Source organism: Antedon mediterranea, chromosome 3 (genome assembly GCF_964355755.1).
Source record: "Antedon mediterranea chromosome 3, ecAntMedi1.1, whole genome shotgun sequence".
Taxonomy (NCBI): domain Eukaryota; kingdom Metazoa; phylum Echinodermata; class Crinoidea; order Comatulida; family Antedonidae; genus Antedon; species Antedon mediterranea.
In genome coordinates, this window is record NC_092672.1 from 21,673,246 (window position 1) to 21,687,470 (window position 14,225).

Below are 14,225 nucleotides of genomic sequence, written 5' to 3' on the forward strand. Positions count from 1 at the left end.
TAAACTATTTTAACTATTAAATTCTGATATTTTTTCCAGAAATAACAATTTCACACTGATTTTCAAGAGCACATATTCACAAACTGTTTGCAACCACCTGTAAAATAAATTGAAAACAAACATTACATTATTAATTAGGCCTAAATAAACATTCATCCCTTATACCAAACAAATATTGACCAGAACCAATTACAACCACAAAAGCGTATCAGCAACGCTCCATACAAAATACCCGATTTTATTGGAACCAAAATAAAACGTTATCTATTTTACCATATCAAACATAAAACTAGCGCATTGGGCCCTGCGCTAATACGATAGGGCCCAGAAAATGAGACGATAGAGACCAAAATGGTTCCTAGCACATGAGACGATCGGGCCAACGCATGAGACGATTGGGGTCGGGCCAAACGCTGAAGACGATCGGGACCATGTTTTCTGGGCCCAACAAGGGCCAAGATGATCGGGCAGCAAATAAAAAAATTTTACTGTGATAACCGGCCTAGACTTAGGTTAGGCCTAATAATACCCTACCCAGGCCTACCTACCCAGTAGGTCTAGGCTAGTAGGCTAGGCTAGGCTAGGCCTAGCTAGGGGCAAGGCTAGGCTAGGCTAGGCCTAGCTAGGGGCAAGGCTAGGCTAGGCTAGGCCTAGCTAGGGGCAAGGCTAGGCGGTAATTCGGCTAGGCTAGCCTACCTAGATTTATTGCACCTGACCTGCATAATCCTACATTGCCTGTCTGTACTAGCTTAGCCTAGCTAGGCGCCGCCTAGTAATTGCATTAATTTAGTAACTTACTTTTTTGCCTACTGGAATGTAATTATTGCTTTTTTCCATCAAAATAATAGTTGTCATTTTGATAAATAAAAAAATCGCTGTGTACCGCCCTCTCTGTTATGACTCGGTGACCTTTTAAAATAAACAACAGCTAACACATGTTTTTTTGTTATGATTTTTCAAAAATCATAACAAAAAAACAAAAACAAAAATTTTTTGCGATCAATCAATGATATGTTTGTAGCTGTTACTACACCCATAACATATTTTTACCTAAGTTTAAACTGCATGTGACGTATATAGATGATAAAATATTTGCTGAGGAAACCGGTAAAACCTGTTGCTGCCAAATCTTCTTTCTAACCAGACACTTTCTTAATGTTAGGCTAGCCTAGGCCTACTAGACTACGAAAGCCCATTAATGCCATTTTAAGTATATGTTTTTCGAACGTAATCCGTTCTAACGAATTAGTAATTCGTTTGAACGGATTAATAATCTGTTCAAACGAATTAGTAATCCGTTCACGAATTGCAACATATACAACAAGTGCCATTTAAAGTATATGTTGTAATTCGTTTAAACGGATTACTAATCCGTTCAAACGAATTACTAATTTGTTTAAACGGATTACTAATTTGTTCAAACGAATTACTAATTTGTTTAAACGAATTAATAATTGGTTTAAACGGATTACTAATTCGTTCAAACGAATTAGTAATCCGTTTAAACAAATTAATAATTTGTTTAAACAGATTAATAATTTGTTTAAACGGATTACTAATCTGTTTGAACGAATTAGTAATTCGTTTGAACAAATTAGTAATCCGTTTAAACAAATTAGTAATTTGTTTAAACAAATTAATAATTTGTTTAAACGGATTACTAATTCGTGTAAACGAATTAGTAATTCGTTTAAACAGATTTATAGTAATCCGTTTAAACAAATTACTAATCCATTTGGACGGATTCCTAATTCGTTTGAACGGATTACTAATCTGTTCAAACGAATTACTAATAATTAATAATCTGTTAAAACGAATTAGGAATCCGTTCAAACGGATTAGTAATTTGTTTAAACGGATTACTAATTTGTTCAAACGAATTAGTAATCCGTTTGAACAAATTATTAATTTGGAACATTTACTTTTTTCCTCAAATAAATGCCACACAATATTGTATTATATTATTAACACATTTGTATAATAATATGTAGTAGAATTCATTGACTTCCATGATCTACAATTGACCAAGCATTGTGATTTTTACTGTATTTTATCACTTCTTGATATTGATTTTGTTTTTAAAGAATTTATTTGATTTCTTTGTTATGTAGAAAGATTGAAAATAAATAAAAATAAAATAAAAGCCACTACTATTAGTAAAGCATAGATCTGCTTAAAATTCTCAAAATGTATTGCTCAATTTCTTTTCTTGTAGGTATTAATGAATGAATTGGGATTTGATGACAACTTCATCACACCTTTACGTCAGAATTACATAACTCCACTCGCTAGGCTCTTGTATCCAGACTGTGGTGGAGACTTGTTAGACTCTCACAAAGCTTTTGTTATAAAGTACAAGATTGGAGAAGATTTGGATCTTAACTATCATTATGATAATGCAGAGGTCACTCTTAATATATCACGTACAAGTGATTTCACTGAGGGCTCATTGTATTTTGGAGGGATGCGTCATGTAAGTAAAAACAATGCATGAAAATGTCCGGTTATAAAAAACAACGATTTGTATAATTTTGGCACTGAACACCATAATTAAATGGTTTACATTCTATTTTAAGTAATACTTTATGACCAATATGATTTTTTTTATTATTATGATACAATTTTGTTATTATGACCCGAATACAATTTTTAAAGTAAAAATGTAGCTATATTGGTGACAATCATATTGTACATATTCTATTTAACCACCCTCAGATGCTTGTTTTCAGTACCCCAACTTTTCTGTTCAAACACATGATAAAGAATCAAGACAAGGTGTTCTTAATGTCATTTCCTGGTGGCAGTCTAAAGCCAATCTAACATTAGTCATATAAAATATTGCACACTAGGCTTCCATTTTGGCTTTTGTATACCTCTGTTGAATCTACAAGTGACATGGTTGTCTTTTATATAGCAACATAGCAGGTTTGTTAATTTTGTGTTGTTTTTAACAGCAACGAGGAATAGAAGAACCACAGCGTACTGAATATTGCCACAAGCCAACGTATGGTTTAATTCATCGAGGACAACACATGCACGGTGCTCTTCCAATATCAGATGGTGAACGGTACAATCTAATTATTTGGATGCGATCTTCCAAAATAAGGAATAAAGTGTGTCCAATGTGTGATAATAAACCTCAACTTATTAAGACTGTTGGATTCGGAGATGGATTCACTCAACCAGAAAATATAACTGTCGATGTTTGTTGTACTTTATAATGCATATGTCAACAATTTTACAACTCAAATAATATATTTACAAGATTCTTCCGATGGACATGTGTATTTATGACCTCTCTGCGACCTAACTATGTGACATGTAAAGATGTCAAGAATGGTTGAGCCTGTGATGTAGCAGAGACATTGGTTTGAAATCCTTTTTTTGTTTGAAAAAGTGTGTCGGCTGTGAGGTTTAGGAGAAGATAGAATTTATGAGAAAACATAGTCTCCATTAAAGAGAACTATTATAGTATTATATATACATTATTATATTTTTATAAATATATTATATAATAAAATAATAATAAACTTTTATAAAGCGCTATTTACTGATGTCTCACAGCACTAAAAGACGAACAAGAATTATTGAAAAAGGTGAGATTTACACTGACGGGTATGAAGTGGAAGCTGGTTCCAAACTAGTGGCACTTGTGCAAAAACCCCTTGAAAATAAGCTTAATTATTGTTTAATAATTTGTAAAAAGTATTAAATATATTGTTGGTGGAAAATGTTTTAACAAACAAACGAAGATTAAAAACCTTATTGTAAAATTGTTGAAAATGTTTTAATAAACAAACGAAAGAAAGAACTAATTGTAACATATTTTTGGAAATGTTTAATAAACAACAATGAAAGAAAGAACTACTTTAGTTGTTGGAAAATGATTGAAAGAATATAAACGGCCATCTCTTGCAGAGGCCTATTTAGTTCATTGTTGGCAAAGTGCTTTCAGTGGTTTATTCAATTCATCGTAATCTGGATTATTCAATTTGTCTTCCACACGTTTCATCCAGTCAGCAATTTCAGGCTGGTTCTTCAGTAAACCTTTACCAGATGGACAGGCCAACGGTTGAACAAGCTGAAAGAATTTTAGAAATACTATTAATATATAAGAAATATTTTAATGGGAACAAATGAAATGTTTTCTTACTAATGCATGCACTAATCATTTAACATAAACTCCAAATATTTAGAATTTCATTTTTTTTATCGATATAATAATTGTTTCAGTTTGATGAATAAACAACGCTATGACAAAAATGCATCTTATAAAATCAAACAATGCTCCTTCAGAAGGTTGTCCGTTGATGGTTAATGAATAAAGAGCGATAGGATGATTTGGACAATGGGAATGTATCGTATAAAATCAACTATAGCTCCGTCAGAAGGTTATCCGTTGATAGTTAATGAATAAAGAGCGATAGGATGTATCGTATAAAATCAACTAGGCCTATAGCTCTCTCAAAAGATTGTCCGTTGGTGGTGAATGAATAGAGAGCGATAGGATGATTTGGACAATGCGAATGTCTTGTATAAAATCAATTATATCTCCCTCAGAAGATTGTCCGTTGATGGTTTATGAATAAAGAGCGATAGCACGATTTGGACAATGGGAATGTACGGTATCGTATAAAATTAACTATAGCTCCGTCGGAAGGTTGTCCGTTGATGGTTGATGAATAAAGAGCGATAGGATAATTTGGACAATGGGAATGTATCGTATAAAATCAACTATAGCTCCTTCACAAGGTTGTCCGTTGATGGTTAACGAATAAAGAGCGATAGGATGATTTGGACAATGGGAATGTCTCGTATAAAATCAACTATAGCTCCGTCGGAAGGTTGTCCGTTGGTGGTTAATGAATAAAAGAGCGATGATAATTTGGACAATGGGAATGTATCGTATAAAATCAACTATAGCTTCTTCAGAAGCTTGTCCGTTGGTGGTTAATGAATAAAAGAGCGATAGGATAAATTATTATTTGCAAATATTTTTATGTTGCTTTTGTTTTTCCTTTCATTATTTTGCTCAGTTGTTTTATTGTTTTATTTTGGTTGCACCACTAACGACAGTGTGTGCCACTGATAAAAAAAAAGTGATGACCAATAAATAAATATGTCTAGGATGTCAATATAAATTTGTATTGTATTTGAAATAAATAATTAGAAGGTATTATAAATGCATATTATCTTTTATTTATAGGTCAGCTGGTGCGTTTACAATCGTTAATCCATCCATATCTAGGAAGATATATACAACAGGCCTAGAGAACCAATTACGGTTATTTAATTAAACGCCAATTGAATAAGCAACCGCCCCCACCCCCTCTCCCCATAAAACATCCCTTGTAATAAACGCCTCTTGACTCTTGAATGTAGTCTATTTCGAATATAGTGTATGGTTTACTATTAGGCTAATCGTAAGCTTGTTACGAACTAATCAGGGAGTTTACAACTCCCTGAACTAATCAAGTTCTAATACTCTAAATTGCATATTTGTTTATGTAGGATGTACAAGGCAGGCAATTCAATTTATTTTAGAGTGATTTCATTTTGTATATGTTTTAAATTGTATCTTATTGTTATTGCTATTATTCGCCAGTTTCATAATGTATTTTTGTTTATGTTTTAATGTTTATCATATTATGGAAAAATAAATATTAGCAGTATCAGCACTTATTCTTTTTATTAACTATACCTACAGAAAACGTCGTTTATAATGCTTTTGCTAATAAGTAGAAAATACGAATTAGCAATTTACACCCCCGCTAAGGTAAATACAGACTGGCACTTTAACAATGTGTGAAATATGGTGTTCCAAGTTAACTAGCCAGAGAAATAAATGGTAGGCCCAGTACTTACATCATTGTAAGATATCAACAAACTGCCCAGTTTTACCGTGACCATCTGCTGCCACCAAGCACTCGACATTCTACGCATACGATTACAGACTGTGCTTGTTGTTGGCAGAAGGGTCATCAGATCCACCTCCTGGAATTGACATTCGTTATAGTTTAGTTACCTACGAGTAAGTTATGTTGTAATTAATGAATAACAATAATTCTTCTCTTTAGTGCTATTTTAAAACGTTGGGAAGAATATTAATGATGCCTGTCTATTTAACTTAAAATCAAGAAATGTCATTGTGTCGCCACAGTTTTTTTAAATACATTTATCTTGTACATTAAAACTAGTATCCAGTTGTGATTGATTCTTGCTATACAGCTGCAATATCAATAATTGGTAGTGCTGGTTTTTCTATCTTAAACTTATATAAACCACAATGTATTCTTGCTAGTAACAATACTCATAAACATAAAGTTATAAAAAGTACAAGAACATTGTTTTTCGTAACAAACAAATTGATCTGGTGGCTTACAAGCAAAACGGAAGTTTGATAAATGCAAGCATTCATTGTTCTGCTTTACACACCTTGAGAAAAATAATGCAATCGTGAATAACAAACCAGGGAGTTCAACTCCCTGAACAAACAGTGATACAGAAACTGGCGGTGCTTGTTTTCTCTTTAAGTTTTAAATAGCACAGTGTATTATTGCTCCAATATGAATAATATAAGGAAGTTATACAAAGTACAATAACAGGCGTCTCATTGTTACCGATCTCTTCTCCAATAAACAAATCTTTCTAGTACCGGTAAATCGGAATTGTGGTAATTGTAAAAGAACAAAATGAAACAAATTTATGCTCCAAATATTATTTGTTTTACAGCTTTATATAAGCCAGCTTTAAAAGTTCAATAATATTTACTGATTAATTTTGTTTTATAAATACTAATTATTCGCAGAAAAGGCGCAGCCTAAAAGAAAAATGAAACAAGTTCTGATGAGTATAGGCCTATTGTTATACCGATAAGGAAGTACAGTAGACCTACAATAATAATATTACTAAGAAAACATAACATTAATTACATTGCTTGTCTTCGTTCGGCTGATCAAAACCTACTACTTGTTCCTAGAATTAACACCAAATCTTATGGACAAAGGTCTTTTATGTTCTCTGTTGTTTCTCTTTGGAATTCTCTCCCTCGTCATTTTACTCATTCAACTTCTATTGCTATTTTAAAAAAGAACTTAAAACGCATCTTTTTAACATCAAATATAAGCGCCTTTGATTTTTACTTCGGTTTAGTTGATTCTGGCGCTAAACAAATACCTAAATTATTATTATTATTATAATATTATTATTATTGTTATTATTATTATTATTATTATTATTACAGTTGATTGTACATTACAGTATCACATCGATTTGGCCCTGGTTGGAAACTTTTATATTAGGCCTATATACAATATTTAGGTTTTTTTTTTATTCATGCAGGTTTTTTTACAGAGCCTCACAATGTTATGTTATGTCTGCTCATTTTTTTTTTATTAAATCGAAAACAAAAGGGAATTAGAATTTTGAAAGTGTGCAAAAAGCAATTATGTCCGATTTTCACTTATATTTTTAATATTATTTTTTATTAGTGTAGGCCTACTGTTCCACGCGTATATTTATATTATCAACTCATTGCCAAAAGTAAATAAACCCAGTGTACCAACAGATTTTAGGGCAGTTACAATTACGTCTAACGTTACCGTAAACGTTTAGAAAGATTGAATGTATCAAGACTCAAGGACACATTTGTAATGTAGCCTAGATAAGAACCAATTTGCATCCAGAGATCAACGATGCTGTTAATTCTTTTGTCCATAATATTTACCAACGCCTTGATCCAAACAAAGTTATGTAAATGGTCTCTTTATCGATTTCCCCAGTGCATTTAACACTATTTTACCGCATATTTTAATTGAGAATGCATCAATAAATGTCAGAACCCATTGTAGTACATTGTAGGAGATTGTTAATATACAAAATTTCCGGTTAGTAATAGGAAAGAAATTTACGCGAAAATATCTTTCAGAACAATTATTCATTGTTGCAAATATTTACGCCTCAATTCTATAATTATCCAACGATAATATATACTTTACAATTTAATTCCGAATGTAAATGTTGTTAATGGATGGCTATACTTGTTTGTGTTATTATTCATACATCTAGATCCGTGGTTGACTTTTTAATAGGTTTGACAATGCTATACAATTCATTTCATAATTCATCATTTTCGCCGATTTTAGCTTGTAATTTGTATTAATTAAACAATTCATACATTCACAATTCTTGAAGATGAACAGGCAAAAAATTAGTTAACATACTTAGTATCTGTTACTGTACAATATTATTTTCAGATGTTTCCTTTATAAACCTCACTTCCTGAACAAGACCATTAAGTTTACAATTATGAACTATTTCTAATAAGGAAGTTCATCTTAAATGTGTTGAATTGGTGCAGGATAGGCATTTGTATCCTGTCTCAAGGTTGTCAGGTCAGGTTTTGTTCCATGTAAGTTTACAGTTTTGCTGCTACCATCGCGTCAAAGGGCGCGTTTATACAACACGCATTACACGCATATTCTACACGCCTCCTACGAGAAGTGTGTTGTATAACCAAAGATTGTATAGCGCCGCGTAGCGGCGCAAGATAGGTAACTGGGTGAGACCTTTGTAATCCATGGACGCCATTCCGGCGGACAAATTTGAACTGGAATAAAGTCGTTGTCAAGGCAATATCCACGATGTTTCGGTTAAAGAACGAAGTTGTCTAACCAAACGTATCAATGTAAACACACAGAATTAATCGGAAAGTGTCCAGATCCCAAAGAAACTTTTATTTTACTTTGTTTACATAATTTCTTCCCTTTTCCATGAATCATTCATCAAGAAGGTTAACCACAGATACTTCTAGGCGGACCGCAAAGTTTAAACCATTTACATTTAAATCACAATAATAACCTGTCCGCCCGAATGGCGTCCATGGATTTACTGGGCGCGTAGTGTTAAGATAGGAGCTTGGCAACAGTTACCTATCTTGCGCCGCGGCGCTATACAATCTTTGGTATAACAACAAAGGTTGTGTTTATGATTATGAACATTTAAAGTATCTGGATATGCCAGAGGTCTCTCCTGACAAGGCTAAATCAAAATTCTCCCTACCGTTTACAGACTTCTAGTTATCCGGCTACTCATGGCCTTATTTTCAGCCTGATTTGCGTGATTATCTCATAAAATACATTGTTTAATCCAGCAAGGTCGCCTTCAACTCCCCTGAGGACAAGCCAACCCTCCAAATTTGCCGGGCTGAGGTTGGTCCGGATAACCCAGGTGGTAGTACTCAAAAAAGTCATTAAGGGTCGTTAAGGCATGATTAATGACCCCAAAAGATGACAAGTTATCCGGATACTTGCTGTTCGTAAACGGGCCCATAGAGATTCCGTGTAATGAGATTTTAATTGCAAAAAAGGCTACTTGGCTGAATCCTAAAATTTGGTGGATTCCCGGTCGCCGTTACCGTGTTGGAAGTGTCCTCAGGGTATATTTTGACCTCTCGTTAAAACAGGTCGTAATATAAATCATGTCATGCGACGTTGCTAACAAGATTGGGCCCATTTATTGCTGCTTCGCTGCCAGCAATCATCCTCCTACCACGTCTTACGCCTAGCCATAAATCAGCATTAAATAAGCCAGTGGGTAAATCTTTATGGAATTCATTCAAAAGGAAAGCAATATGCTTAACATTGAATGTGAAAGATATAACAATAAAGAAACAAGTATAGAAAAATGGGTAGCTTTAAGAATTACTATTATGTTAATATAAATTCTAATTTGCTCGATTATCAGAAAAGGAATTCACAGTGATACGAGTTACAGGTGGTGCTGATCTGATTTAATTCGTTTTATCTTGTATATAAATACATTGTATAATCCGGGTTGTAAAATTAAAACAAACAATTGAAAATCTCACAAATTCTTTATGTGTAAAATATTTTAAAACGAAGAACATTAATGAAAATAGGAGGCAATACGGAATTCATAAATGTAAAAATGTTACTGATGAATTGTAACGACATTGGGAATTAACAAATGTGTTAAATAATATGATTTTATGTAATGACATGAGATAATATAATGAATGTGGATAAAAGTGGTGTTTGCACCACAAAAGAGAAAAAAAAAAGCTATCGATGGAATGGTGGGTACGAAATCCATGATAATTTAGTTACTTATCTAAAATAAATTCGACGGGAACCTGATTTTACAAGAGGACCTCTTATATGAGTTTGTGAGGACTCTGTTTATAGAGGACATCTTAATATCTGTCATGTTCTATAGACTCCTTAATATCAGTTCAAATTGATCAGTTCTTTTCTAATGAAGAATCTGGGCAATTTACAATCAAGCAACAACACCACATAATTCTACGTGAATTCTGCTGTACGTGAGCTAGCCTTAATAATACCGCCTGATTACGGTATATAGGCCTACAGTATTAGCTTCAGAATAAATGACGACGCATTCTACAGATATTAAAACAAAATGAAAATATTAAATTGGCTTCGTCGAAATGTTGTACCTTGATAGACAGACCCCCAAGCAGACAGCCCACATTACTGTACAGAGACAATCTGCACTGCAGCACAATCTATTGGTTTTAACTGTACACGCGGTGATTCAACTAAAAGTAGTAAAAACATTTTGGCACACAAGGCGTATCATATAATTTGCGGACCATGACCGAAGCACTTCCACTTCGATCTATTCGACGAAAATCAAAAAAGGATAACTATTTTCTGCTTTATATTTAATTAATTTAATGTAATAGCTTGATCTAATAACAGGCGTAACAACACAGAATACATATTGTAGTTTAATACTGGCTCAAATATGTTTGTTTTATATAAACTGTATTTTACAAAATTACAATAGAACTTCATTTTGCAATAGTACCTAATTTGGCGCCTTAGACGCCAAATTAAGTGCGGTACCTCATTTGGCAGTGGTACCTCATTTGGCGTGACAGGGCCAACTCGTTCGTAGTGGTAGTAGGCCTCTATCATTTCCCACTCCAAACAGAAGAAAAAATAACATCGCAAAAATGGCATCTTCTTCCATAGTGTATAGATGAAACAATGAAACCCTTAAAATAACTTTTATTAAATGAACCGAGAACAAAATTAACACAATGCAAACGTGAACGAATACAATAATGAAAATGGTAAAAACCGCGCGAATACATCGGACAGAGCGAGGAGGCGACGATGATTGTTGACAACTCCGCCAATTCAAGCGATCAACGATTTGACCTTTTATCCTAGCATGCACTGCGTGTTGATGAAACTTCCGGTACAACACGGTATCGTGATTTCAGTAGTAACAACAGCAAACGTTAAGGTGGGTTGACCTCGGTCCCAACAACACGCTAAAAATTAAAGCCATGTTCAAATTTAGGGTGTTGTATAAACACGACCTTCAAGTCAGAGGTTATTAGCGGATATTATCCTGTCTCAAGATTGTTCAAGTCAAGTTTAGTTCTATGTAAGTTTACAGTTGCTGCTACCATCGCGTGGATATTATCCTGTCTCAAGATTGTTCAAGTCAAGTTTAGGCCTAGCTAGGCCTAGGTAGGCCTAGCCTAGTTCTATGTAAGTTTACAGTTGCTGCTACCATCTCGTCCAAGTCAGAGGTTATTAGCGGATATTATCCTGTCTCAAGATTGTTCAAGTCAAGTTTAGTTCTATGTAAGTTTACAATGTTATTCAAGTTTACAAACGCTACCCAGGCTACTTTCAAATACAATTATTTGGATTTAATCGTTTTACTTTATAGGCCTAGGCCTAGTGATTTTATGTTCAATTTGTTAGCAGATAAAAGGTATGTTATTTCTACATTATATTACTCTATGTTTAGAACGAGATTATTCACACTTCTAGTTCATTCGGCGTGAGTAGCAACAAATTGACGACAATCATCACCCCTAAGTTGAAACATTGAATAAAATATCAACAAAATATACAATTGTGTTTATTTGCATGGTATCGCACACGTCATTGTCTTACAACAATTAAATAATTTTAGGGTGGGACAGTACCTAATTATAACATTCGTATCGAGCAACCGACCAGGGATTTAGTATTATAGGTCGTAACAGCCGTCCCACCCGATCTTGGTCAGTTTTAAACATTTGAAAATAATTGAAAATCTTTGAAAATCTAAACTTATACAATGTACCACAAATAACATTTTGTTGCCATAGGCCTATTACAAGAACAGTTCTAATATTCCAATAACGGGGCCACCAGGACGAGGAAGCTTGACACTTATTAAGCATGTGTGAATCTTGTATGAATAAATATTACAATAGAACTATACTGTATGTATGCATCTACGGTGTCTCTTATTAAGCATGTGTGTTGAATTGTATATATGCTGTGTGTACAGTTATAGTTTACCGTATTTTCTGCACTTAATTTCAGACAGAGACTAACTAAACCTTTTCGACATCCAGAAATTATTATAGAATATTATATATTATAGAATTGATGGAGTGGAGTTGTGGCTACCAATTCAAGAATTCTGGGTTCAAGTCCTGTCATATGTCAGGATTTTTTCTAATGACAAATTACAACTCCACTCCCAAAGACTTGTAATAAGACTTTGTTTATGTAGAGCATAAGTTTCCTAAACAGAAAGAAAGTTATGAAGATGAGATAAATTATAAAATAAATTTAATATTAATCCCTACCGTTTCTCGACCCTCAGTCCCCGAGATTAATTTGTTTAGCATTGGGAGTACATTAACATAAAGTATGTCAATTAAGGTCCACGGACCACCAAATGGCCATTCGTAAGTTTCCATCTCTTTACCAACTTTCAAGGGAATACCCCAATTAAGGGGACATTTCCGTTTTTGTTTCCCAATGTCCCCGTGAGTTCTATTGTATTCGAGAACACTGGATGCACATCTGAGTCATAGAAAACTTTCTGAATGATTTAAAAGAAGAAGAAAGTGCTCTTGTTGAAACTTTTAAGAAGTCTACGAAAATTAATATGACGGATAGATTAAAATCTGATGAAGCTACTGTTGGATACAGTATGTATGTAAAGACAAACTTAAACCTGAACAAATACATTGTCAAAAATGTGAGAAGGAAGATAGAAAATACATATCAATTTTATTCTATAAGTTTAGTGCAATTTAATTCAGTGCACAAACTGCAGTGTTCGCAGCTTTCACGCTACAGTAATTTCACTGCAGACTCCGTACGCAGTTGTTTACCGCTTGAAGATTTGGACGCTTACATTATTGATATAGGATAGTCACATTATAGCAATGTCTCGAACACGGGATCAGATAATTCAAACACAATTTTAATAGTACAGTAAAGCAATGTTAATGCATATACTGATAAAATGAAAGTTACCAGGCATGTGTGTAAACCGTGTGGATCTGTCTCGCTGCGCTAGTCAAATTTACATGGACACCCAATTATTTTTCCAATTAAATATCATGTTTTGTTTAATTATATAAAACAAAATTATACTTTTTAGTTTCCTCAATATTTGGACTTTAAAATGATATGTGATTTTAAATGTATAATTGGATGTGATATTTGTATAGCCAATTTACAATCGGGTTGAAGACCCGCTAGTCCCTCTCGACGGCGGACACGCAATATAATTTTTTTTTAAGTGCATGGACTCTACGCGTCGAAATATGGGTGGCTACTCTGTAAAAGGTAGCAAAATTGTGATTTCCGAACACATATTTAAGTGATGTGATTTATGAAATAATATGAAGCTTTCATTTCTACACATTTTACCGTTTGAACCAGATACATCCGACGATTATTAGTGGAGAAAACTAAAAAACACGCTGGAAAATGGAGATTTTTGCACAATTTGGCCGCGTTTTCAAGGTATACAGCGCGTGTGTCGCTTTTTTACGGAATAAAATTGCAATATGTAAAACGTGGTTTTTTTTTAATTATCAAAAGTGATCATTGTGACAATCTGGTCAAAGGCCATATATATTCTATCTCTTAGTGTACCGTACGTGAATTCTGTAATCCGATTGGTCAATAATTATGTATGAGATATAATTCCGTATTACGCCCATTTACTCAGTCAAGCGGATCAGAAGGGTAATATATCCCGTATTACCTGTTTGATGTTTCTACGCGCGCGTTGTTTATGTATTGTATTTTTATCGTTGAGCGCATGCGTAGTTGTGATTTCAACCATCGAATATGAACCCGTATTCGACAGTCCGTCAAAAAAGCTATATGACACAAGAAGATACTGTATATATTTGGTTTTTTTTC

General features: G+C 33.8%; 2 protein-coding genes across 3 annotated transcripts in view; one reads left to right on the plus strand and one right to left on the minus strand.

Moving 5' to 3' along the window:
• Window positions 1-12,703, minus strand: part of LOC140045033 (uncharacterized) — a 242,741-nt gene extending 230,038 nt beyond the window's left edge. The window contains exons 1-3 of one of the 2 annotated variants that reach the window (XM_072089766.1): window positions 12,647-12,703; window positions 5,866-5,994; window positions 3,932-4,081 (exon numbers count right to left, since the gene is read on the minus strand). In XM_072089766.1, coding sequence (XP_071945867.1) covers window positions 3,932-4,081; window positions 5,866-5,994; window positions 12,647-12,688 — 321 coding nt within the window. In that variant the 5' untranslated portion in view covers window positions 12,689-12,703. Of the gene's footprint in view, window positions 1-3,931; window positions 4,082-5,865; window positions 5,995-12,646 lie in introns of those variants that run through there. The other variant, XM_072089767.1, reaches the window with a different exon arrangement.
• Window positions 1,081-3,699, plus strand: LOC140043288 (2-oxoglutarate and iron-dependent oxygenase domain-containing protein 2-like). Its single transcript, XM_072087788.1, has 3 exons — window positions 1,081-1,107; window positions 2,216-2,477; window positions 2,962-3,699. Exons 1-3 carry the CDS (start codon window positions 1,081-1,083, stop codon window positions 3,219-3,221), a joined length of 549 nt encoding a protein of 182 aa, XP_071943889.1. The 3' UTR covers window positions 3,222-3,699.
• Window positions 12,704-14,225: the final 1,522 nt, after the last annotated feature.

Excerpts from the sequence above, each read along its gene's own strand:
- LOC140043288 (XM_072087788.1), top strand. The coding sequence starts at position 1,081 with ATGATAAAATATTTGCTGAGGAAACCG. Across the intron at positions 1,108-2,215 it reads AATATTTGCTGAGGAAACCG|GTATTAATGAATGAATTGGG; the intron begins GTAAAACCTGTT and ends CTTTTCTTGTAG. Across the intron at positions 2,478-2,961 it reads TGGAGGGATGCGTCATGTAA|GAATAGAAGAACCACAGCGT; the intron begins GTAAAAACAATG and ends AACAGCAACGAG.